At 39.1% G+C, this 27,901-nt stretch overlaps 1 protein-coding gene across 2 annotated transcripts; it reads left to right on the top strand.

The window, feature by feature from the left end:
- Positions 1–19: 19 nt before the first annotated feature.
- Positions 20–27,901, top strand: LOC121296271 (myeloid leukemia factor 2-like). Of its 2 annotated transcripts, XM_041221612.1 has the most exons (10): positions 20–318; positions 7,135–7,267; positions 7,580–7,615; positions 18,822–18,881; positions 20,044–20,070; positions 23,000–23,029; positions 23,709–23,837; positions 24,792–24,951; positions 25,094–25,305; positions 25,572–27,901. In XM_041221612.1, the coding sequence occupies exons 1-9, from the start codon at positions 275–277 to the stop codon at positions 25,276–25,278; spliced, it is 804 nt and encodes a 267-aa protein (XP_041077546.1). In that variant the 5' UTR covers positions 20–274; the 3' UTR covers positions 25,279–25,305; positions 25,572–27,901. The 2 variants fall into 2 exon arrangements, with proteins under 2 accessions (XP_041077546.1, XP_041077547.1); XM_041221613.1 differs by lacking the exon at positions 20,044–20,070.

Here is a 27,901-nt window from a genome sequence, read left to right as displayed (position 1 = left end):
CTCTCTCGTCTTCCATTGTGACGTAACTTCCGGTTTTGCTGCTGTGGACGGTCAGTGAAGGGAAATCAAGAAAGGAAGAAAAAAACCAAACAGCGAGAGAAAGAAAAAAAGAAAGCAAGCAATTTAAAATAACATTAAAGAGAGGTTACATACCCCCGGAAACACAATTCTATAGTGATATAGCAACATTATATTGGTGATTTATTTATTTATTTTTAAAGAAAAGCTAGCTAGGCAAGGTGTGTTTATTTAAAGGCATTTATCCGAACGGAGGATGTTCCGATATTTACGCGACATGGATGAAAACCCTTATATGTTGTGAGTATATTTGTAATGTGTATCTTTATAAATGTAGCGTATATTAAAACACAGCAATTGCAATGATTACTCCACATTCGTGTTGCTGTTGTGAAGCGAGGCACCTCCAGTTTTGGAATTATTTATGTGACAAGTGTCTCGTTATGAAATAAAAAAAACAAGCTTCGTGTTTATTTTGTGTTGATAATATAGATGCGGTTTATTTTCAAGTGTGGTATTGTGTATGTATTCTTGCATGCAAAAAAAAAAAAATGGCTAAATTCGGATGTATTGTTGTTGTCAGTACAGTATTTGGCTAGTGTGGTATCTTTCAATTAGCAATAAGTGGACATATGACTCCTATTGCACAACAGTTTGATCCTTTCCTGGTTTCACTGTAAGTTTTTAATGAGACACCTGAGCGTGTTGCTTCTGTACACTGGGGCTAGTAAAGCTCGTAGTAAAATATGGAATTGGTGAAACTGCTAGCAACAGGAGTCTTCTTTCCAGGCCGGTGTCTAATAGTATTAATTAAGTTGATAGTGGATACAATTTGCAGCGTATGGTTGTAGGAACATGCAAGTAAATATTTGTTTTACTAAGTATACATTTAGAAAAAAGTATTATTTATTTTTAGATTCCTTACCTGCTGAAAACGGCTACTAAATAATAATGAAACCTGTGCTTTCATCCTGTAATTCCCATTGTTGTAGCAGACATGGTACAACACTTTGCCACCCAGGCACTTGCATATTTTGTTACAATCCAGCCTAAAAGCCAAAGGCAGCAGGTCTGTCATTTTGAGTAACTGGATCTAGCTACATGAATACAGTAGCCTTTCCCAATGCAGAAATACTTTGTTACAAGTTACAAATTTCATTATATGTACTTATTGCAGCTTGTGTAGCGATACACGTTAGGATATGCAGTAACATGTTGCCAATGTGATCTCATACATGAATCGACATTCTGCCTACTGTTGAAACAGCCTCTGCTCACTGTGAAAGAACATCAAGTTGATTCATTGAAGTAACTTGGTGGTTTTTTTTTTTTTTTTTTAGTTCTGCCTGTCCGAGCTTAGTTTAGTTTTTTCCATGTTTCAGTGTGTGATTACAAGCATGTTTCCAGTGCCACACACTAGTGCTGCAGAAACCAATTATTTGATTATCTGGATCAAGCTCTCCACAGGTAAGGGTCATTGGTGTAGATTTGGCTAATTTACCATTTCAAGCTATTTGTGTGAATAGCTGTCCTGCAGTCTAATAAAAGCAGCAAACATCACAATGTTTCTTCACTGGTTGCACTTGTAAATTAGCCCAGTCAACAGCAACGAGCCTCCCCTGATTGTCAGCACCTGGTTTCTGTGGCTAGCTCAGCACCTGATTTTTTTTTGTGGCAAGTTCATTCCAGTATCTGAATGAGTGTGCAGCTCTACAATACACCACCTGCAGAGCTGTCACTGTGGCTGCAACAGTTCAGGTTAATAGAAACCAGAGCTGTCACTGGGGTTGCACCAGTTCAGATTAATAGAAACCAGAGCTCTCACTGGGATTGCACCAGTTCAGGTTAATAGAAACCAGAGCTATCACTGTGGTTGCAACAGTTCAGGTTAATAGAAACCAGAGCTGTTACTGGGGCTGCAAAAGTTCAGGTTAATAGAAACCAGAGCTCTCACTGGGGTTGCACCAGTTCAGATTAATAGAAACCAGAGCTCTCACTGGGGTTGCACCAGTTCAGGTTAATAGAAACTAGAGGGCGGCACAGGTAGAAAATCCAGAACCGGGTACCGCAGTGAAAAATACCGGGGTATCTGCACCTTTTTTTGGCTAATGATTTAAAAAACAAAAAAAAAAAAAAAAAAAAAAAAAAAAAAAAAAATCACATACTAATGTTTTAAGTCCATGATACGTATATAAATACTATGTAGTACACATACATTTAGTCCCTTCAGATCTGTAGACCTTTCAGTACTGGTGACATTGCAGTAGTAATAAAAAACCTTTTTTAAATAGTTATTGATGTTAAATGTGCATCATGCTTCAGGATTCTTTGTAACATATATTGACCATATTCCGCTGTTGTTGATAACACGGCTGTTATGTTCAGTTTTAAAACTAATGCAGTAGTACAGCACTGCTATTACTTATGCACTGTCGCAAAAAGTTAATGTAAATTGAGCCAGCTGGGTTTTGACGACAGTCGCAAATGAGACAAGTGCATACAGTGGCTTGCGAAAGTATTGACCCCCCTTGGCATTTTTCCTATTTTGTTGCCTTACAACCTGGAATTAAAATTGATTTTTTTGGGGGTTTGTATCATTTGATTTACACAGCATGCCTACCACTTTGAAGATGCAAAATATTTTTTATTGTGAAACAAACAAGAAATAAGACAAAAAAACAGAAAACTTGAGCATGCATAACTATTCACCCCCCCAAAGTCAATACTTTGTAGAGCCACCTTTTGCAGCAATTACAGCTGCAAGTCTTTTGGGGTATGTATCTATAAGCTTGGCACATCTAGCCACTGGGATTTTTGCCCATTCTTCAAGGCAAAACTGCTCCAGCTCCTTCAAGTTGGATGGGTTCCGCTGGTGTACAGCAATCTTTAAGTCATACCACAGATTCTCAATTGGATTGAGGTCTGGGCTTTGACTAGGCCATTCCAAGACATTTAAATGTTTCCCCTTAAACCACTCGAGTGTTGCTTTAGCAGTATGCTTAGGGTCATTGTCCTGCTGGAAGGTGAACCTCCGTCCCAGTCTCAAATCTCTGGAAGACTGAAACAGGTTTCCCTCAAGAATTTCCCTGTATTTAGTGCCATCCATCATTCCTTCAATTCTGACCAGTTTCCCAGTCCCTGCCGATGAAAAACATCCCCTCAGCATGATGCTGCCACCACCATGCTTCACTGTGGGGATGGTGCTCTCAGGGTGATGAGAGGTGTTGGGTTTGCGCCAGACATAGCGTTTTCCTTGATGGCCAAAAAGCTCAATTTTAGTCTCATCTAACCAGAGTCCCTTTTTCTGTATGTTTGGGGCCTTTTGGCAAACACCAAACGTGTTTGCTTATTTTTTTCTTTAAGCAATGGCTTTTTTTCTGGCCACTCTTCCATAAAGCCCAGCTCTGTGGAGTGTACGGCTTAAAGTGGTCCTATGGACAGATACTCCAATCTCCGCTGTGGAGCTTTGCAGCTCCTTCAGGGTTATCTTTGGTCTCTTTGTTGCCTCTGATTAATGTCCTCCTTGCCTGGTCCGTGAGTTTTTGTGGGCGGCCCTCTCTTGCCAGGTTTGTTGTGGTGCCATATTCTTTCCATTTTTTAATAATGGCTTTAATGGTGCTCCATGGGATGTTCAAAGTTTCGGATAGTTTTTTATAACCCAACCCTGATCTGTACTTCTCCACAACTTTGTCGCTGACCTGTTTGGAGAGCTCCTTGGTCTTCATGGTGCCGCTTGCTTCGTGGTGCCCCTTGCTTAGTGGTGTTGCAGACTCTGGGGCCTTTCAGAACAGGTGTATATATACTGAGATCATGTGACAGATCATGTGGCACTTAGATTGCACACAGGTGGACTTTATTTAACTAATTATGTGACTTTTGAAGGTAATTGGTTGCACCAGATCTTATTTAGAGGCTTAATAGCAAAGGGGGTGAATACATATGCACGCACCACTTTTCCGTTATTTATTTTATAGACTATTTTGAAACAAGTTATTTTTTTCATTTCACTTCACCAATTTGGACTATTTTGTGTATGTCCATTACATGAAATCCAAATAAAAATCCATTTTAATTCTACATTGTAAGGCAACAAAATAGGAAAAATGCCAAGGGGGGGTCAGTACTTTCGCAAGCCACTGTATGTTTGGTGTAACAAAGTGCCATTCCTGATCACTAAATTCTGTCTGTGAATACATAACAATGGTATCCAAGCAAAGCATTGTGTGGAATTTCTTTACGAAGCAGAAGAAAATGGAACTTGCAAACTCTGCCAATGGAAATATTTAATTCAAAGAAGGAAGCACACTTGCTTAATGTGCTCCACATTATTTTATTTTTTTGCTTATTTTTAAATAAATGCTACTTATTTGATCTTTTTCGTAATTAAATATATCTGTGCAATAACTGTAGAGAAAGCATTCGGTATTGGAAACCGCACTGTTTTTATCACTGGATCACAGAGGATGTTGGTTTTATTTTTTCCTGATTTGGTTCCTGAGAAGAATAGTCGCCGCAGTTATTATTGAGGTCCACTTGCCGCTCACTGGGTGTTATTGTTTTCTGTAAAACATTGCTCTCCTGTCAGTTAAGAAAAGGCTTAATTCTAAAGCTTGTTTTAACATTGTCTATTATGCCTACCACTAATGCCTATCTCTAATAGAAACCAATATCTGACACTGACCTGATTAACACTTGAATGACCACGTTTATAGGCATACCTAGAATAACCATGACCGGTCAGTTTGACTGGTGTATTAAAAATCTCCACAACCTAAACATTGTAAATAAACAGACATATTGCATACGGAGTTGGGGTTAATTCCCTTTTTTATCCCAATTCCCATTTATTCAATTCAAATTCCTATTTCAAGCATTTTACAACAAAGGCTTTATGGAACAAACAAATACTGTATACAACTTAATGAACTTGTCAGAAAACCTGATAAAGCTTATGGCATAAACCTCAGTAAAGACTATGCCGTAAAACGGAATAGGAATTAGAATTGTATAAAAGCAAACTGAGACTGGAAATTGAAAAAAATGGAATTGACCCCAACTCTGATTACATAATGTGCATCCTCAAAAAACTTAAAAATGAAATAAAATTTGAAAATAAATGTGTATCTACAGGTATATCATATAAATACAAAACTGTTCAACTGAAATGATGTAAATAAGTATCCTTTTTTTCTTTTTTAATAAATGGGTTTATATTGCCTACATAATAAAGCGCAACCAAAGCTATGCATTTATATACAGACTTACTATAATCAAAATGACATGAATAAATAAACATTTGAACAGAATGGGCATCATTTACCATTGTTTACAAAGTAAGTGCTGCCTGCCACAAGTCGCACAGATACTGTGCTTTTAAAAATGTGCTGTGCACTTACTGCATTGTCTGTCTTTACTGCATCAGAATGTTGTTTGGTAAAAAATTGCAGTAATTACAAACACTGTTTTCTGTCCTGCTTCTTCAGCGATCCATTTACAATGTGTGGGTAACAATTAATTTGTTAGAAAAAATGTGTGACTTGTAGTAACTAGTGCAGACAGACAACCTGGCTCCGTGAGCTATCAAGGCTGACTGATGGGTTATCAGAGGCTGACTGAGACATTAGAAATGTCAACAGACAGCCCTCTTGAGGAATACAGACTGATATAATCAAACTTCGCCAATAATACTACAACATTTCATTGTTATAATGTTGTTTATGTATTGGTCACTTTGACCGCATCTGGTCGGAATAGGTATGACAGTATTTTATCTTGGTGATTTTTGCAACTACGCGATCTTTTTCTTTGTCAGGGGAATTAGTACATATATTTAGGAAAAGTCAGGAAAACACAGGTCCTTAATCCTTTTCGGTCCTATGTCAGACCAGGTCCAACATTACAATTTTTCCTTTCCAGTCCGATATCATCAAAAAGCACAGGTCTCTAGTCGTTTTTTTCTCTGGAAAAAGTAGAGAAAACCTTTCAATGGCCGGATGAGACCGAAAAAAAAAAGGGGGACGTATCTGAGCAATACACATAGCCCCTCCAACACGGAGAGAATACGGACACAAACAAAGAAGATAGCTGCTTCCGCATCCAGCGCTCAAAGAATATCACAGACATTTATAGAGTGAGATATTTTTAATTAAATAATTACTTGGATCGCATTATTGAGGAGTTTGGTGATCAGGAGAGGATTTATCAGTTGCACGACTATGACTGAAAAGCACAATGAACAAGGGGTGGGGCTTGGCTGGAGATGCAGTGCTGAGTGTCCCTTTGCTATGCGTTGCCTTTTAAACCTGTTTTACTCTGACAAATATATTTTAAACAGCATGTGTAAAATAAAAAAATGAAAATTGGACCTGACCCGTCTGACAAGCACTGAATAAATGGACCGCTAAGGATTAAGGACACACACACAGCAATTTAAATTAATTCCAAAAACAGTCAAAATGACCGCCTTGGTTGTTCTAGTCTTAACCCATTTGGATTGCTTTACTCACTGCTAACCCTGGCTGCTCAGTTTGCTTTAGTTCAGACCCGGTGATCTGCCGATTAGCACTGCTGGTGTGATTGGGGAGAGTTTGGGTTTAATGCTTCATTTATGTATTAATTTCGATATAGGGGCAAATTTTAAAAACCTGGCCTTTCTCAGTGTTCCTGAATTAAGGGCAGGTGTGAGTGAGGTAGTTACTGAATTATGGGCAGGTGTGAGTCTAACTTCTTCAAGTTTCTCTTAGTTGGTAACAAGTATGACTTCACCTTATTTTAACTATGCTGACATTATTCTCCATTCTGCTTCAGACGGAAAAAATAGTTTAGTGACTAGTCTCCATGAGACACTTCACAGTGTAATTTGTTGCTGTCATGGCACAATTGCATGCAGAAATCGAAGAAAAATAAGATATTTAGAAGAATCACTACGTCAAGTCTGTCAACACGCCTGAGCTGTATAGAGGTCTGTAGTAAAGAGAACTTCATGTAATTTTGATTGATACAAACACTAAGTAATTATTCTTGGTTTACTTACCAAACGCAGTAAGATCCAGGCAGCATGTCTGTCTGTGTGTCTCTGTTAACCACCAACCCCCCCCCCCCCCTCCTGATTTTCAGGGATCCCTTTGCGACGCACAGGCAGCAGATGAGAAGCATGTTTGGGGCGTTCGGGTTCGACCCATTCCTGGGGATCACGGATGGAAGGACTGTGAGCGCTCCGATCCAGCCAGCCAGGAGACCCCAAATCCAGGTACGAGAGAGAAGGTCCATGATTAGCCCAGCGGGGAGAGGAGGGTTGGGGCCAGCATTCATTCATTCAGAACAGAAACAGAGTGGAAATAAATTTCCCATTCCAGGTTATACTGTCATACCTGCAGAAATCATACATAGAAAATGTAAAGCTGTTGATTGTCTTTGTGTAAATTATTTTTACATGCTGCTACAACATTTATGGGTGAAAAACAAACAAAAGAAGACCTGGATCTTTTGGAAAATCATATTAGTACATGACTTCAAGAAACTGCATTACTGCTGATCAAACTCGCTTGTGTTTTTATTTTAGGCTGGAGCTCTATCACCCTTTGGAATGATGGGAATGGTAAGTATGCTGCTGTATTTGTTATTATTGTAAACCTCACAGGTGATCTCATCCAATCAGAATGGCCATTATCCCCCAAGTAGATGCCCTACCAAACAAGCTATCTAGTCCAAATATTAACTAAAGATGTTTTTATAAAACATATATGCTTCTACAAAAATAAAAATTGTTCAAAATAGCAAGAATACACTCCACAGCATCCCTTCCCTGTGTAGTGTGCAAGGTATATTTGTATTTGGACTTGGACTTTAAATTATAATGGTATAATATCTTATTTGAATTCAAAATCATGTAGAACCAACCTCTATTGAATTAATCAGACAGAACACCGCTTCTAATGAATACAAAGGAACAGTTTTATTGGAAATAAAACTAACAAAGGAAAAATGAAAGGTGCAACAAATAAACTATAGTAATACAGAAGGTTTAACTAAACAGTACAGAAAAGAAAATATAAATGACGACGCCCCACTCCCGATAGCTGATTAGCTATCCAGAGCAGTGTCTGGCAGATTCCTTTAAAGGTTACAACCACATTCCTGACAGTTACTTAAGATGAAGGTTAATCTTAACAGGGGTATCATTAGTAACACAAATAATTACTTTTTAATATTTATAGTCAAAGCATCGTTAAATCAGTCTCATATAGATGTTTTGGTTCAGAAGGCAATCCTAGCTTTAAACGCAGAATGAGAATTGCCTTGTAATTGCCTTGTAAAACCCATATCGTACAACAAAACAGTTACTATAGTGTTCATTAACTCAAAGCATGAATTGAAAGCAATAATACTGTTCTTACATTCTCAAACAAAACATTAATTTTACTTTAAGGTCGGCTTATTCTCGAGTTTATAAGAGGGTAAAAGCACTACATATTGAGTACTTAATAGACTTTCGTTGCCTCTTCCAGTGGGCCGTATGTCTTCCAAAACAGGCGCTCAAAGGCTTTCTTGCAGGCAAGGAAAATCCAGGTTCCGGGGTCTGTCTTCCTTGCATTATGTCTCCACACCAGGGGATGAAAGAAATATTTTTGCAAAAAGACTCATTAACTATTTAGGTTTTCCACTGAAACAGCAAATCCTCCACACTAGGACTGTGTCCTGAAGGTTCGTTCACTAGCCAGGGATTCAAAGATTGTTTTAAACCTTTGAAGGTTTGTCAGACGCCATTCACGCACTGTATGTTTTTTTTCTTCCTGTTAACAGAAACTGTTTGACAGTGTGTGAATACTGTAAATCACATATTAAATGTCACTCGCATGCAAAATTTGATATTTTGATTTGTATAATGCATATTACATAAACAAAAGTTGTTGTTAAAGTCCGCTTCCAAATAGTATACGTATAGCAACTCTACAATTCAAAGGAGGCTGTGTGGTCCAGTAGTTAAAGAAATGCGCTTGTAACCAGGAGGTCCCCATTTCAAATCCCAGCTCAGCCACTGACTCATTGTGTGACCAAGAGGAAGCCATTTAACCTCGTTGTGCTCTGTCTTTCGGGTCAGATGTTGTGGTAAGTCACTCTGCAACTGATGCATAGTTCACATCCCTAGTCTTGTGTCTTGTAAAGTGCTTTGTGATAGTGGTCCACTATGAAAGGCGCTATATAAAAATATAATATTATTATGATTATATGGTGTCCAGGGTTCTCGTCAGCATTGTTGACTGTAACAGGCTGTTACGTTGTTACCTGGAAAAATGACGCTGTAATCAGGCCGCTAGGCTGTGTTTTCAGTTTGCGTAATGGCCAAAAAATAATAATAGTCCTGTGAAACATTGTTGATTATTCCTTTATGTGAGAAATTGGTTTGTTTAAAGTACTTGTTTCAGCTCTCCATACCCTTTAATTGGTTTTATTGTGACAGCATGTTCTTTAGTTTGGTGTATGTAATGTGTGCGACACAGAGATGAGATTGAACTTTATTAGCACATTCCCCCCTGTTGACAGATGAGACTAGATCCTGGGTGCACCCCTGATACACCATTGCAGATCTTTATTATTGTACCATAACTACGTTCCCTCTAAGACTTTAATTTAGTTAGCCACTGTGGCTAAAGTAACTTAACATTATTTAAAATGTTAAACTTGACACAATACTATAAACAAGTTATAAACATACTGTTTCAGCAAGGTAAAAAGACATGTATTTTATCTGAACACACATAGTTTTTGACATATAATGCCAGACCCTACAATTTACATAAACATTCTATTTCATTTGCACTATAACTCTGATTCACATATAATAAATGCCAAACTTGGTCCCACGTGAAAAATCGTTACAGATTTACTAAATTCTGGATAGGTTTGCAGAGATGTCCATGTACTGCATAATACTTTACATTATTTTGACTGCAGCACAGTTTTCTTTCCATTACAGAACGTTAAAGCAAATTTGTGCTAGTAGACAGTGCTATAGTGTATGTTAATACTGTAGCGATCTGGACTATTTGTGCTATATGGTTTTGTGTTGCTGTTCTGTGTTTTGTCAGTGACCTGAGTGCCTGTGCATGTGAACGGGGTCGGGGGGAGCATGATCGAGTCGTGGTTGTGAATCTTGTCCAAATAGTGTCTTGTTATGTCTAAATGTTACATGCTTTTGCTGGGTTTTGGGATATAAAGGGCAGCTTGTACGCTACTGTGGGCTGTGTTGTGGTGTGCTGACCTTCTCAATAAAACCTGAATGAGATCTTGCTGCGGTCGTTTGCCTCCTTTTTCTTAAATATTAAAAAATAGTAAAATATTGCACCAATTTTGCCATTTAAAACTCAATAAGTCTTAGTGAGATTAATCTTTCTTTCTAAAATAATAAATGTGTTTACTATTTTATTAAATTATTCCTCCTTCGAATCCACTTTGTTACTATTTTCAAAATATATTTTCGGGAAAGTAGCAAAAGCAGCTGCATTAAATAAATCGTTCAGACAAAAAACAGTAATGTGTATTCCACACAATTTTGAGATATTCAATGTTGAATATCAAATCCGAAGAGCCACAATTTTAAATAATCCTTTTGTATGACACCAGTTTCCCATAGATAGATTTTCGTATAGTATGTAGGTTTTAAAATATAAAATGTGGGACACAGTACATGTCCAGTTTTACTTGTGATAAGTGGAAAAAAACGTTTATGTTCCTTAACTATGGAACAACAATGACAAACAGGTTTTCCAGTTATTCTTGCAAGTGTGTGTGTGTGTGTGTGTGTGTGTGTGTGTATGTATATGTATATATATATATATATATATATATATATATATATATATATATATATATATATATATATATATTATATATATATGTATATATATGTATATATATATATATATATAATATATATATATATAATATATATATATATATATATATATATATATATGTGTATCATATATACTATATATGTATAGTATATATATGTATATAAATAACTATACATACCATAACATACATACACACACACACACAGTGCCTTGCAAAGGTATTCAGACCCCTGACCAATTCTCTCATATTACTGAATTACAAATGGTACATTGAAGTTTCATTCTGTTCGTTTTTTTTTTTTTTTTTTAAAACACTTAAACTCAAAATCAGTTATTGTAAGGTGACATTGGTTTTATGTTGGGAAATATTTTTAAGAAAAATTAAAAACTGTGCAACACATAGCGCTTTGAGTTTTGGCCCAAAAGCTTTATCTTGGTCTCATCTGACCACAAAACCTTTTCCCACATCACAGCTGGGTCACTCTCATGCTTTCTGGGAAACTCCAGACGTGCTTTCAGATGGTACTTTTTTGAGTAGCTGTTTCTTTCTTGCCACCCTCCCATACAGGCCAGTGTTATGCAGAGCTCTTGATATGATTGACTGGTGCACCATTACTCCACTCCCAGCCACTGAACTCTGTAGCTCCTTCACAGTGATTGTTGGCCTCTCTGTGGCTTCTCTCATAAGTCTCCTTCTTGTTTGAGCGCTGAGTTTTGAGGGACGGCCTTTTCTTGGCAGTGCCTGGGTGGTGTGATGCAGCTTCCAGTTCCTGATTATTGATCCAACTGTGCTCGCTGGGATATCCAAACACTTGGATATTATTTTGTACCCTTTCCCTAATCTATGCATTTGTATTACTTTATCTCTAACTTCTGTAGAATGCTCTTTGGTCTTCATTTTCCTTCAGATTCACAGCCTTACCTATGATCCTTCAACAGTGGGGTTTTTATCCAGAAAATGTGACACCAACTTTAATGGTTCACAGGTGGAGGCCAATGGTAAAGTAACTGTATCCTCGTTAGGGCAATTTCTTTCATCGGTGCAAACTGGGAGCTTCCACAGCACAGGGGTTGAATACTAATGCAAGCAAGATATTTCAGTTTTTTATTTTTCTTAAATATTTCCCAACTAAAAACCAGTGTCACCTTACAATAATTGATTCTGCATTTCAATGTTTAAAAATAAAATATCAAACAGAACGAAATTTCAGTGTACCATTTGTAATTCGGTAATATGATAGAATTGGTCAGGGGTCTGAATACTTTTGCAAGGCACTGTGTATCTATACAGTACTGTCCAAAAGTTTTAGGCAGGTGTGAAAAAATGCTGTAAAGTAAGAATGCTTTCAAAAATAGACATGCTAATAGTTTATATTTATCAATTAACTAAATGCAAAGTGAGTGAACAGAAGAAAAATCTACATCAAATACATGTGTGTGTGTGTACATTTGATGTGACCACCCTTTGCCTTCAAAATAGCATCAGTTCTTCTAGGTACACTTGCACAAAGTCAGGGATTTTGTAGGCATGTAGTCAGGTGTATGATTAAACAATTATACCAAACAGGTGCTAATGATCATCAATTCAACATGTAGGTTGAAACACAATCATTAACTGAAACAGAAACAGCTGTGTAAGAGGAATAAAACTGAGTGAGGAACAGCCAAACTCAGCTAACAAGGTGACGTTGCTGAAGACAGTTTACTGTCAAAAGTCATACACCATGGCAAGACTGAGCACAGCAACAAGACACAAGGTGGTTATACTGCATCAGCAAGGTCTCTCCCAGGCAGAAATTTCAAGGCAGACGGGTTTCCAGATGTGTTGTCCAAGCTCTTTTGACGACGCACAAAGAAACGGGCAACGTTGAGGACCGTAGACGCAGTGGTCGGCCAAGGAAACTTACTGCGGCAGATGACAGACACATCATGCTTACTTCCCTTCACAATCGGAAGATGTCCAGCAATGCCATCAGCTCAGAATTGGCAGAAAACAGTGGGACCCTAGTACACCCATCTACTGTCCGGAGAAGTCTGACAGAAGTGGCCTTCATGGAAGACTTGCGGCAAAAAGCCATACATCCGACTTGGAAACAAGGCCAAGCGACTCAACTATGCACGAAAACACAGGAACTGGGGTGCAGAAAAATGGCAGCAGGTGCTCTGGACTGATGAGTCAAAATTTGAAATATTTGGTTGTAGCAGAAGGCAGTTTGTTCGCTGAAGAGCTGTAGAGCGGTGCATGAATGAGTGTCTGCAGGCAACAGTGAAGCATGGTGGAAGTTCCTTGCAAGTTTGGGGCTGCATTTCTGCAAATGGAGTTGGGGATTAATGATCTTCTCAGTGCTGAGAAGTACAGGCAGATACTTATCCATCATGCAATACCATCAGGAAGGCATCTGATTGGCCCCAAATTTATTCTGCAGCATGACAACAACCCCAAACATACAGTGAAAGTCATTAAGAACTATCTTCAGCGTAAAGAAGAACAAGGAGTCCTGGAAGTGATGGTATGGCCCCCACAGAGCCCTGATCTCAACATCATTGAGTCTGTCTGGGATTACCTGAAGAGAGAGAAGCAACTGAGGCTGCTTAAATCCACAGAAGAACTGTGGTTAGTTCTCCAAGATGTTTGGGCCAACCAACAATTTTGTTAATTGATAAATATAAACTATTAACATGTCTATTTTTGAAGGCATTCTTACTTTACAGCATTTTTTCACACTTGCCTAAAACTTTTGCACAGTACTGTGTGTGTGTGTGTGTGTATATGTATGTGTATATATATATATATATATATATATATATATATATATATACACACACATACATACAGCTCTGGAAAAAATTAAGAGACCACTGCAAAATTATCAGTTTCTCTGGTTTTACTATTTATAGGTATGTGGTTGATCTGGTGTTCCTGCATCCACACCTTGATTGACCTGGCTGTGTGGCATGGAGCATTGTCCTGCTGGAAAAACCAATCCTCAGAGTTGGGGAACATTGTCAGAGCAGAAGGAAGCAAGTTTTCTTCCAGGACAACCTTGTACTTGGCTTGATTCATGCGTCCTTCACAAAGACAAATCTGACCGATTCCAGCCTTGCTGAAGCATCCCCAGATGAGTCCAATTTTCAGCTTTGCCCAACATCTAGTTGTCTAATGGTTAGACGGAGACCTGGAGAGGCCTACAAGCCACAGTGTCTTGCACCCACTGTGAAATGTGGTGGAGGATCGGTGATGATCTGGGGGTGCTTCAGCAAGGCTGGAATCGGGCAGCTTTGGCATGAATCAAGCCAAGTACAAGGTTGTCCTGGAAGAAAACTTGCTTCCTTCTGCTCTGACAATGTTCCCCAACTCTGAGGATTGGTTTTTCCAGCAGGACAATGCTCCATGCCACACAGCCAGGTCAATCATGGTGTGGATGGAGGACCACCAGATCAAGACCCTGTCATGGCCAGCCCAATCTCCAGACCTGAACCCCATTGAAAACCTCTGGAATGTGATCAAGAGGAAGATGGATGGTCACAAGCCATCAAACAAAGCCGAGCTGCTTGAATTTTTGCGCCAGGAGTGGCATAAAGTCACCCAACATCAATGTGAAAGACTGGTGGAGAGCGTGCCAAGACGCATGAAAGCTGTGATTGAAAATCAGGGTTATTCCACAACTGCATCTTTTTTCTTATTTTGACCAGTTGTCATTTTCTGCAAATAAATGCTCTAAATGACAATATTGCCGCCACCACCATGCTTGACAGTTGGAATAGAGGGTGTTGACTGGGTGATGTACAGTGTTGGGCTTGTGCCAGATGTAACGATTGGAATTTAGACTGAAAAGTTTCATTTTCATCTGACCACAAAACCTTTTTCCACATGTTTGCAGCATCGTCTACATGCTTTTTCGCAAACTCAATACATGCTTTAAGATGAGGCTTTTTGTGTAATGGCTTCTTTCTTGCCACCCGTCCATACAGGCCTGCTTATTGTTGATGTGTGAACACTGACTCCCATCTCAGACACAGAACTTTGCAGATCTGTCAAGGCCATTGTTGGCTTCAGAGTGAGATCCCGAACCAGTTAACTGCTTGCCTGGCTGCTCAGGTTGGGTGGGCGACTTGATCTGGGTAGTGTCTGGGTGGTATGTTGTTTCTTCTACTTCTTGATGATGGACTTCACTGTGCTGAGAGGGATAATCAGGGTCTTTGAAATTTTCTTGTACCCTTCACCTGCTCTCTGCCTCTCTACCACTTTATCCCTTGTTTTGAAAGCTCCTTGGTCTTCATGGTTGCTTTGTTGTATCACTATGCGAGTTGCCGCTTGAAAGTCTTTATATACTTGAGGGAAATGATCTACAAGTTAAACCACTTTGAGTACACACAGGCTGAAACCATTTCACAAATTTTGTGACTTTGCAAGCAAATCATTTGCACCTGAACTGATTTAAGGCTGCAGTAGCAAAGGGGTTGAATACTTATGCAACTGAGATTAATCTGTTTTTCTCTGTAAATCTTACTATTTATATTCTATATGCATTTTTTAACTTTGTCAGTGTGGAGTAGTTTGTGTAGCGTCGTGGACTACACTCAGGTGCCAGCAAAGTGTGAACTTTGCAGGGGGCGAATACTTACGCAGACCACTGTATCATGGAGATGTAACCAATCTCTGGGGTCACTTGACAACAAAGTAAGTCGTCGTAAGTTAATATTATTAATATTTTTAGTAGTAGTAAAATGTGACTAATACCCTGCTTGGAACGCTGACTTAAATAAAGCTTTCTTTTACCGAAGTCCGCTGCAGTTGGTGCTGCTGCAATGCAAGCTTACTGTATATATCGCAAGCAGCCTCAATTAAGTGTAAATAAACAACTTGTATTTTTTTAATTAAAATTAAAAACATGATTACTGTTCTATATAATGTATTTTTAAACTACATGTGACTGTACATGTGACAGACTCTGGCACTACCAGCTTAATAAGACTGAATACATTTCAGTTTCTGTTGCCTTCAAATTAAACTGTCTTCCTCCGGTGATCAGTGGGGGGTTAAGATTCCAAGTACTTTTAGGATTTAAACGCTACACTTGCAGATCCCTGCCCTTGACTTTGTTGTCTCCGTGGTAAGTTGTTGTTATTTGTTTATTTAGCAGACGGCTACTTACAGAGACTAGGGTGTGTGAACTATGCATCAGCTGCAGAGTCACTTACAACAGTGTCTCAACTGAAAGACAGAGCACAAGGAAGTTAAGTGACTTGCTCAAGGTCACGTAGTGAGTGAGTCTGGATTTGAACCGGGGACCTCCTGGTTACAAACCCTTTTCTTTAACCACACAATCACATAGTCTCTTATCGAGCAGATTGGCTCCTTGTCTTTTTGTCTCCGTGGTCAGTTATCGAGCAGGGAGTGGCTGCTGTGTAGGACATTAATGCTCAATAGTCATTAGGGCTGTGCTCAAAGGTTCAATGGTTTGTTTGCCAGAGAGGAATTCGAAGGTAGTTCTGAACCTTCAAACCTTCGTCAGGCAGCATCAAGCAGCGTTCACAAAGTCAGATTATATATTTATTAATATATATATTATATAATATATATATTCTATTATCTATATTATGCTATAATATATATATATATCTTTTATAACAGAAACCAATATGTGTATGCATATCGAAAAGATAAAAAAACAAGTGGAACAGACAATTGTTATTGGTTGTTACACCGTTTGTGATTAAAACATAATAGCTTGTTAGTCCAACTAGACCAACAATGGTTTTTACCCACTTAACCGATATTACATGTCGTGTTAATTAGCTAGTACACCGGCGAACGTAGTCAAATTAACACTAAATTGGTAATGAATGTATTCCCCTAATGGCATATCGTCGTAGGCTTAACCAAAGTAAACAGACTTTCTTCATTACCAGATTGTTATATGTAGCACCTCTATCAGTGACGCCGCTGCTGTGCATTAGCGCATGATATAATACCAAAGCACTAGGGGAGTACCTATAGCAGCAAAATTGCTTCAGTAAAATATGTGCTGAACAGTTAGTGTACAAGACATGAGAAGTGTTATGGTAGAAAAGGTATGAATCATAATGTATACGCTAACACTAATACTTTTTATTTCGAAAAACCTAGCACCGAGTAGGCTAAAGCACTGTCCATTTAAAAAAGCACAGCTGAAAGGTCACGTGCCCTAGAAACGGGTTTCAGAAAGATAGACAGAAAAAAAGAAAAAAACAAATAACCTCTTGTTTATCTACAGTTAGCAAAAAGGTGTTCACAGAGTCTGAAGTATTTTGTTGATCTATGATATGTTTTGGAGAAAATGAGCATTAATTTCCAACAGACTAGGGTGGGACCAGGGGAATACATGTTATAAAGATGCATTGGGGTACTCTGCATTGTGCAAATGTTCCAAGCAATGAAGTGTAAGTATTCATTAATCGTTCTTTTATAAAGGTTGCAACCATAGCGGTAACTATCTATGACGACATCAAGGTCTTGTCCTCAGTTGTTTTTTGCATCATAAATGCTGATGTTTTTATGATGCAAAAATTCTGGTAAAGTACAAAAGACTCATTAATTTTCTCTGTTGGTTTGTTGTGTAACATAGTGTGGCAAAGTTGTTTGCAGTGCACAGGTGTAGAGGTGATGTAATGCATAAACAGATGACAAAAAACAAAGTTCACCTACAAACAATTCTTTATTTGTAGTGCACTGTTTAAACCACGGGTTACAGTCCCGAAATAATACACAGTGTAAACACACACAACACAAACACGTTCACAAGTCCAGAGTGCGTGCTAATGTGCAAGTGGTGAAGTACAATTGATTCATGTACAGTTGTGAAGTGTTGTCCGCGTTGTTGCTGGCCTTAAGCCTTTAGCCGTCTAACAAGAACAAACGAGTACAATTAGAAACGAGAAAACAAACTAAACGCTCACAGTTCTTTTATTACACTCCTTCAGCGGTTGTCTCGAAACCATAACAGAGGAGCAGTTCACTCTGTCGCATCCCCTTTTGTACCTTCAGCCATGCCCCCTTGGTTAGCGAGTGCAATCGCTTTTCCTCCAATCCGTGATTGCCACATGGTTTCCTGTCTAGGGCAATGACTTGTGTACTGTGGCCCCGTTCTAGATGGCCGACTTCCAACTTTCCCTGGAATGAATTGTCAGACCGTCCAGTCCGGGGCACACTGTTCCCTTTACACAGCGCCCTCACAGGTCGGGACGGAGATTTATAACTAAGATTCATTCTTTCTCTGTCACTTAGATTTGGAGTTTGAATAGTAAATACCAAGCAGTCATATAAATACTGCCAGCTATAGCTTGAAACCCAAGTTTGACCTCGGTAGAATGTCAGCTCCCGTTATGGCCCTGGTTGCAACCCTACTTTTTGGTTTAAAAAATAAATTAGCTAGTGCTTTATATGAAGCTCCCAAACAGGGGTTACAGTAACATACGATCTGTGTTTGGAATGTGAAACTGTTACATAACTGAAAACTTCAAAGCATTTTTTTGGAACACTGTAAATAAGTGAGCAATAACCAGCCACATTACAAGAAATGTTATATATTTTATTTATTCAGCCGATAATCGTGATCATCATGGCAAGTATCACAAGCAACATCAATTTCACCTACATAAACGTGTATTTTTTTTAATTAAAATTATAAAACCATGATTATTGTTCTGTATAACGTATTGTTAAACTACATGTGCATGTTTTATTCCGTTTTTTATATGTATTACCTGTACGATAATGGGATTTTCAATCAAATATAAAGTAGTAGCTATGGTGATATCACTAGTAAATTATGCAAATTGGTACTATCGACGGTTCAAACCTTCTTTCGGTAATGTGGTCCGAACCTTCGAAGGTCAAAATGTGCTCTTCATTACAGCCGTAATGATCATGATTGCTATGTGCTGTGTTTCTTTGTATATTTGCAGGGCGGGGGTGGCGGGTTCATGGACATGTTTGGGATGATGAGCAGCATGATGGAAAACATGGTAAGAAAAAATGATACTGCTGACAAACAATTTACAAGAATCACTCTGTCAACTCTCAACACTGCTGAGCTTTATAGATTTATATAGGTAGGGCCATACCAAATTCACAGTCCATTTTTGTAAATTAAGGTCATAGCATTTAAAAACTCTTGAATTTCACGGTCTCATCTATTTAAGTCTTAGATTTTATGGTGGTGTAACAAAGCATGAGCATGTATTTAAAAACAGCAAAGTATAAACATTTCAAGGCCTGACATTAACAAAAGCAGATGACTAACAGAGTTACTTACTGATGTCGGGTTTAAAATCTCTGTGGTGCCTTTGTCTTTGATGGCTTTAGCCTGAGTCTAAATGGAGCTGGATTGTTGCTTGACTATGCGATCCAGTTAAACACTGCAGGTGGTAGAAATTAGTTTGCCACCATCAACCATGTAGAATTTGGCTTCCAAATCCTTTTGTACGATCCACTGCAGCAATTATTGTAGAATGTCTGGATTTATTTTGGACACACATTTTACATAGTTTTCACTCGTCTAATGGTACCTGTTGATCTCTAGGATACTAAACTTGCCCCGGATGCCCAACTCTACCGATCAAGTAGATCCCGGAGTGGTTATTGGCTGCTGTCAAGTGTCAATCAATAAATCCTGCCCAGTTCATAATGATCTATCTTTTTCAAATCACATCTGGAACCTGTAATGGTACACATAATTGGAGTTTAGCACCAAGTAAAAGTACACAAAACAGAAAACAGACCAGATTTCAGTGAAGACCGGATTTCAGGTAAAGGATGACTTTCATGGTCTTTCGTGTCATGTTCTTAATGGCTGTGAAATAGGTAGGGCCTATCTATAGGAAAGAGTACTCGACACTGTTGTGCTGTACAGATGGCTATAGGAAAGAGATCTCCACTTAACACTGCTGATCTGTGTATAGGTCTATAGGAAAGAACTTCACTCAACACTGCAGAGCTGTATAGAGGTCTATAGGAAAGAGATCTCCACTCAACGGCAGAGGGCTTTAATAGTACGGGAGAGATCACTCCACTTAATCTATTTTTAACACACACTTGTATTTGCAGATTATGGATGATATAATCATGTGTTTAACAAAATCTCTTGGTTTTTAACCTTGGCTCTAATCTCTTTTATCTTCTTCGAAGTACCACCTCCCCACAGCAGATAGCAGTGTAAGTATTTTTATATTTGTATAACTTACATAACCTAAGGCATTAACCGTTTTGCGGTCCTATGTCGGACCAGGTCCGACATTACAATTTTTGCTTTCCGGTCCATTGTCGGAACCTGCCCAACATCATCAAAAAGACATCAGGCTCAGGTCCCTAATCTTTTTGTTTGTTTTTTTGTATTTTTGTCTTTTTCCCGGAAAAAAGCAGAGAAAAGCTTTCAATGGCCAATATAAGCCAAAAAAAAAAAACAAGCCGGATCTGAGCAATACACATAGTCCCTTCACTACAGACATAACACGGACATAAACAAACAAGATAGCTGCTTCTGCATCCAGCACACAAAAAATACTGCAGACATTACAGAGCTTTTTGAGATGTTATTCAGGAGTAATAATGACTTGGGTAGCATTATTGAGGAGTTTGGTGATAAAACGAGTGATCAGGAGGTGATTTATCAGTATGCACTACTATGAAGAGATATGTGATAAATACAACGAACAAGAAGTGGGGCAGGGCTGGAGATGCAGTACTGAGTGTCCTTTTAAGTGCAGTGCCTTTTAAACCTGTTTTACTGTGAATAAAATTACTTTAAAACAACGTGTGTAAAATACATAGCTTGTGTAAAAATAAATTGGACCTGATGTGTCTGACAAGCGCTGAATAAATGGACCGTAAAATGTTAAAGGAGTGGAAATCCAGGCTATACATCAATGCTTCCATGTCATTAGCACAGGGTTCTACCCAGAAATTCTATACAGCCGGGCGGCAGAACGTTATAGCCGGGAGCACTTTAACAGAAAAACCAACTTGACTTAAATATATAATATGACAGAGAATTTGAATAATGTGTTGTTTTTCATTGACTAAATCTGGTTGCGCTTTTTTATATTCTACATTCCACATATCCTATGTTTTCTTTTTATTATGGTAAATGACTGTGCTTATTTAGGAACTGTACAATTCGAATGGAGAAAGATAACGTAGGTTTATTGGAGTTCCCCAATAAAAAAAGAAACCTTTTTAGCTTTATTGCTTCATTTAAATTTCTTTGTTAGTTTTCAAGGAATTTTGTTAATGTACATCTAATTTTGATTTTCACTGTTACACGTTTTTTAATTGCAACTGTTCATTTTAACCTTTTTATTTTTACACAACAGTACTCACACACGTTTGGTCACCATCATGATTGCATGAAACCGGAGTGTAATAATCCAGCACTTAAGTATTTGTAGAACAGCTAATAGTTCAGCTGATATCCCAGCATGCCTTTCTTCTTAAAGGCATATCAGCCTCTGTACATGAACCCCCAATATCTCTGTCACCTGGGTACAGATTTTTTATGATATTACGATAGGAATGCTTTTTTTTTTTTTTTGGGTGAATATGTGTAGCTGTTATTTATTAATATCACCTTACAGTACAACAATATGACAATAAATACAACTGAATGATAATACCCCAAAATAATCTTTTTTTAATAAAGTAGCCCGTGCAAAGCTAGTATTAGATGGTGGATTGTGCTGATCGCCAGCTTATTTTGAAAACCCTGCATTCGTTGTCACTATTTTTGCTTTGAAATAAAAAAAAAAATTTCCAAGACGAACACATGCTGTCCTCCAAAGCATGAAAGTATGTGCCGTCAGCCGACCCCCTTTTTTCACGCAGGGAACTCGCCATACAGCCACCCAAGAGCTACAGCGTCGGAGGGCAACTCAGTTCTCGGGCAGCTTACAGGCACAGGTGCCCGGCCAGACTACCAGCGTCGCTAGTGCGCAGTGAGCCATGGACACCCTGGCCGACCTAAACCTCCCCCCCCCCGGGCCAATTGTGCACCGCCCCCTGGGAGTTCCCATCCACGGTCGGCTGCGGAATAGCCTGGACTCGTACTGGCAACGTCTTTTAGCAGTCATTTTTTATGTTTTAGCCTCTTGAAGTGCTTAACACAGAAAACCCACCCCTTCAAGTCTGATTGATTGGTTAAATATTGTGAGGAGGACGTAACACAGCTGTTTGGTTCCAAGATTTATTTATTGTGATTTATATATAAGTGATCTATTCTGCTATAAGCGCAATCAATTCTTATTTTTAAAGGCACAATAGCATCTACAGACAGGCGGATTGGGTCGCCTGGCTGAAAAGGCCTGGAGAGAACCCTGTGAGCATAGCGGCTTCCTTACCAGCCCCGCTGTGGGTGCATCTCCCTAGACAAGGAGCTGTAGATTTGCTAGAAAACCACTTCCCTAATTGTGGTGGAATGTGGTGTGGACCTGGGTCAGGTCAACTTCTGGTTTTCAATTTCAGTTCCTTTTTTAAAATCAAATTCCAATTCCCATTTCCTTTTAATCAATTCCAACACACTGATCAAAATTGCAGTCGACAGTTTGTTGTTAGTGAGCTTTTCACAGTGGCTCAATGAAATTCACTTCAACTGAAAGCAGTTGAACAATCACAACAGTTATGTCTCTAAAATATCAACCAATTTCCATTCCTTCGAAGGCAAGGGAATGGGAATTGGGAATTGAGAATTGATTTTAAAAATGAATTGAAAAACAGACATTGACCCCAATCCTGGTATGGTTAAGTGAAAGGATTGGATTCTGGGGGTAGATGAAGTTTACCATGAGCATACAGTGGTGGTCTTTTTCTTGTTTCTGAGAGAGATGAGACTGTTCCGTTACCGCAGACATTTCGTAGAAGTCTTTCTCAGTGTCTTAGTGTTGAAATGAGTTTCTATTCACATTCTTGCAACGCTGTTATGTGGTCTGCACCACGAACGATCTTAATGGCTCCCTTTTAAAAGGTGTGTATGCACTGAAGCACTACATTTTCTGAGAAACACTTTCATAGTCAGAACATTTGTCATTTAAGTTTTCAGTCCTGCCACCAGCACTCCCTATTCTGCGCTAAACTGTCTTTGTTTATTTCACAGCATTACCACATCCCAACAGCAGATGGCAGTGTAAGTATAACCGTGACTTTAAATAGAGGGTGTCTGATTCTGTTTCATTTAGTATTAGACTAGTATACAGACTGATGAACTAGCAGTGAAAACCAGTGCAGGCACACAGGGTCCTCATAGTCCTGTGATAAGCGCACAGCTTGGTACTCCTGCACATGCGCATTAGGCTGAAATGGCGTCAAGGGATGATGTAATGCTTTAGGTAAGAGTGAATGAGTACATGGACAAGGTTAAAATATTCATATAAAATCAAAGATTTATGGGATTATATCCCAATGCAATCCAAAATGTCTAGGTGGCTAGGAGTGTGTGATAAAGTTTGGTGAAGATTGGTGCAAATGAAGGCAGTTACCATGTTCAACCTGTTTGTGAATTAAGAACACAGACAATGTACAGTATACAAGAGCAGTTTTAGTTAGTTATGTCCCAGGAAAGTGAACATCTTAAGGGGCTGATTTGATTAAATCTAACACCCAACTGGATCAGCCACAGCTGAATTGTATTCAAGCGTTTTACAGCTTCGGTTATACTGGCATTGACCCCAAGTCAGTGGTCAAAAACTCTAGTACTGCCTGTGTTTGTCAGGGTCTGTGCAGATAGAATCAGCCTGTGCGAAAGATGTTCTAATGGTCTCTCCCTTGTGTGTCTCTCTGCGTTTCCCGTCTTGCCTGAGTTGCAGGAGAGGGTGGCTGGCTCTCCGAACTGCCAGACCTTCTCCTCCTCGACGATGATCTCCTACTCCAGCAGTGGCAGTGGAGCGCCCAAAGTGTACCAGCAGACCTCCGAGATCCGATCGGCACCAGGGGGGGTCAGTCTCTGTGTGTGTGTGTGTGTGTGTGTGTGTGTGTGTGTGAGAGAGAGAGAGACAAACACCCTGCCTTACACCCTGGCAGAATATTTTGTCAGTGTTAAAGACCTAAAACAAAAACAACTACTGACCAAATACAGATTGAGTGACCACAATTTAGCAATTGAAAAGGGTCAACACAGAGCCACCTGGAGACCCAGAGAGAGGAGACTGTGAGAGCACTGTGAGCCAGGCAAAACAGACACAGAGCTCCACTTCCTGTTGCACTGCCCAAATACAAGCTGGTCAGGGACACATTCATACCCAAGTTCATGAGTCACATAAGTGACTTCACCCACCTTACAGAAACTGAAAAGTTACAAATATTTTTAGGAGATGTGAGGACAACATCTGCACTGAAAATATGTTTGTTTTGTCTGTCTGTTTGTACATTTGTTGTTTGTGTGTTTTCATACATTGCAATTGCTTTGCAAAACTTGTTTTATTCTTGTAATGCCAGTAAAGCATATTCAATTGAAATTGAATTGAATTGAGAGAGGTCTATGTACCAGCAGACCTCCCAGATCCAATCAGCACCCAGGGGGTCAGTGCTGTGTGGCTGAGGCTGGCTGAGAGACTTTGTGTGTGTGTGTGACCTCCTGAGGTCTGATTGGCAATGTTTATCTGTCTCTGTCTGAGCTCAACCTGCATCTCCAGCGTTGGTATACCGTGTGCCTGTCTGTCTTTATGTTGCTACTTTTTTTGTTAAACGTTCTGTTTTGCTTTGTAAGTTTTTCACTTATCTTGGATTACTTGGAGGTTCTGATTCATTATGATTCTTTACTTGGTTCATTTTAATGTTTTTCACTACATAATTTAGATTTTTGCATTGTTACGTTTGTCTATTTCATTTTGCCTATTTTCTATCCTCTCTGCCACATTGTCACCTCTTCTCTCTCCTTTCTCCCTGTTCAGATCCGTGAGACCCGGCAGACGATGCGAGACTCGGAGAGTGGTCTGGAGCGCATGTCCATCGGGCACCACATCCGAGAGAGGGGACACGTGATGGAGCGATCCAGGAACAGGAAGACTGGGGACAGAGAGGAGAGGCAGGACTTCATTAACCTGGAGGAGAGTGAGTGAGGAGGGGACAGGGGAGGGTAGAGAGAAGTGGACCTCATTAAACTCAAGGGGAGAGGGAAGGTTACTTTGTGCTTTTTTATACTGGGGGTGGGGGGTGGGGGGAGCCAATCCCTCACTTTCCTGTCCTGTCACAGGTGAGGCAGCTGCGTTCGATGAGGAGTGGAGGGGTGCAGCCTCGCGCTACCCCCCCCCTGGGGCTCGCTCCCTGGACTACCAGCGGGAGCGTAGTGCGGGGGGAGGGGGGCGCCTGGCCCTCGCTGCCCCCCCCAGCCGGCAGGACGATGACAGACAGCCCTCCTCCCGCCGCTACGACTGGTGAGACACGTGCAGCACACACAACCCCACGGTGAGCACTGTCTTCCTGTGTGCATATCTTGAGAGCCACTTGTTTAGTTGTGATGAAACTGGATCATTCTTTAGCTCAAGCATATTCCAAATTGAAGTACAAAAGACAAGAAAATAACTGTAGAAAAGGGAAGATGAGAAGCATTGCAGGGTTGCCAGTGATAATATTGCTACTGCTAATAAGAGGTTAGAGAGTATGTTTTAAAGAAACCTTGCTTAGCATGCCTGTGATGGTGTGTTTGTTCCATCATGTCTTTTTATTTGCAGGTACACAGAATTGAGCCCCTTCCTCCTGCCTCTGACAGTGTTGAGAGTGAATTTGCTGAAGGCTAAGTGATCAGATGCTGTATTGTCGATTGGAAACCATTCATCTGAGTCGGCCTGCAGTCACCAACTACATTCATTATTGTTATTAATAGTACTAGAATATTATGACTATTGCATTTTTATTTTGTGTGCCGATTTATTATATATAATTTTTTTTTTTTTTTTTTTGTATTACTGTTTTTTACAGACAACCTTTTCAAAGAAAAGTCTTACCTGTCTTTCTCCAGGATTCAACGGGTCATATTGTCTCACTTGCATTCATATTTCATTTCTTGTTTTATTATTATTATTATTATTATTATTATTATTATTATTATTATTATTATTCATGTTCTGTGATCTCTTTTTCTGCTCGGGTCATTCTTTTCCAAATTTACTAACAATTGCAGCATTGTGGGCAAGCTTTGCAGACTTTTAGTGTGCAGCGCAACACTGAACTGCTTCCCCTGACTTACTTCCTCCGCAGCTCTGGGGAGTCTTTTTCAGAAGCATTTTGCTGGAGTAGTTAGTAAGCCTGGCAATTAACTATCTGAGCAGAAACTGCAACAGAGAATCATAGAGAACAGACCCAGCCCACACAGCAGGATATTAAACAGGGATTTTCTTAGCATAAAGACATGAATGAAGGTTCAAGGTCATTTTAGTTTGATTTGTTATTCATTGAAATGGTTTTTTTTTTTTTTTTTTTTTTTTTTTTGGGAGGGAGGATACAGATTGGGTCTCGGTGAGCTGTCAGTCTCTCTTCCACAAGTGAGCAGGTCTGATATAAACTGTGAAGTGGCAGAGCCCTGAGTACACAGTCCTTAACTTAGCAGGGGAGGAAACAAGTCTGATCCATCACTGAGACCCATGCTGTTTAAACTCCAGCACACTTTGTTTAATGTTTCGATGGGTTGTGTTTTAAAGGGCAGAGGAGTTGTGTAGAAATGCTTGAGAAAGGCATCAGCTGCAACGTGACTGAGTTGTGAAAGCTGTGAGTGAACCTGTACAAGCAGCTCCAGCACTACAGGGGATTGTGATGTCATTGAGAATATAGACATCCCAGTGGACTGTAGTAAAAAGCCCTTTTATTTTGGCTTTACTTATACAGATTTATTTTGTTTAAAAAGTATTATACTTTTTTTCTTAAGTATGGCTTGCTCATGACATAAAACAATGAACACATTTTAAATACTATAGTCATTGTGTCAACCTGTGTAAACAACTGCTAACTTTTTCTGTAAAAAGAACTACAGCTACCATCACGTCTCACGGTTAATGCTGCTGCATGCTGGGCACTGCTGTATTTCTGCTGTGAAATTTTTTGACAGGTGGGTGACGCAGGTTTCACTGTAATAAATAAAAGTGCACGTCCTGGTGAAAAAAGCAAAAACATAACTAAGAAATTCATGATTTTCAGATACAAGCACTGTTTATTATCAAAAGGATAATTCGCCCAACATGTTTAATTTAGCACTGATCTTCACTCTACCAATGATTTATTATTGTTATTATTATTGTTGTTGTTGTTATTATTACTATTATGACCAACAACAAAAAATTATTTTTAATATTGCATAAGAATTGTATGATTATTAATATACTATTAATTATTATAATATATTAGGTAGGTCCTTTCTTGATTTTCTCCCCCCAACAATTGATTGAAACAGTGTGTTTAATAATTCCAGTAAAGCCTGCATTCTCTGCTGAAATCCTGGTTACTGAAACTCGTTGTGCCAGCACTCTGATACTAGATTTAGAGATGCGCTGTCTTCGTAGTCGCTCCACTGTGCTCTGAGACATGCAGTGAAGCAGACCACCGTTCGGACTAGTGTAAATCGTGAGAGTGTTTTGTAACCAAGATTTGAGCTTTAGCATTGGCTAGAATTCTTTGAATGAATAAGACATTTGAGTCGGTTTTCCTCTACAGAAGTTAAGTGGTGTTGTAAAGAGCTGTGCCATTTGTTAGCAGTTTAAGAAAAGTAGCGAAATTTTACATTTTGTAAATCATTACTTTTTTTTTTTTTTTTGGGAATGGCTATTTTATAATTTGTAGATTTCAAGTGGTGAATTTTTTTGTATAATTTTGGGGGAGGCAGGGTGGGTTGTTTATTTGGGGGGGGCTGAGGGGAGGAGTCTTTAATTAGAAAGTGATGGAATAGGGCTTACGTTATAATAACCGTAAACAGTTTGAATTTATTAATCTGTGTTGAAATAATGAAATATTAAAAGAAAATAGAAAATTCTGTGATACACACAAACCTTGTAATAAATACAATTTGAGAACA

The sequence above is a fragment of the Polyodon spathula genome, chromosome 21, assembly GCF_017654505.1.
Source record: "Polyodon spathula isolate WHYD16114869_AA chromosome 21, ASM1765450v1, whole genome shotgun sequence".
Taxonomy (NCBI): domain Eukaryota; kingdom Metazoa; phylum Chordata; class Actinopteri; order Acipenseriformes; family Polyodontidae; genus Polyodon; species Polyodon spathula.
Note: the sequence above shows the minus strand (reverse complement) of the source record. Positions and strands in the feature narration are given on the sequence as shown.

Bases quoted from the DNA above. Each gene is read 5' to 3' on its own strand.
- LOC121296271 (XM_041221612.1), top strand. From the start codon at position 275: ATGTTCCGATATTTACGCGACATGGATGAAAACCCTTATATGTT. The intron at 7,268-7,579 runs GTACGAGAGAGA...TTTTTATTTTAG, and splicing joins CCAGGAGACCCCAAATCCAG to GCTGGAGCTCTATCACCCTT. The intron at 18,882-20,043 runs GTAAGAAAAAAT...TCTTCTTCGAAG, and splicing joins GCAGCATGATGGAAAACATG to TACCACCTCCCCACAGCAGA.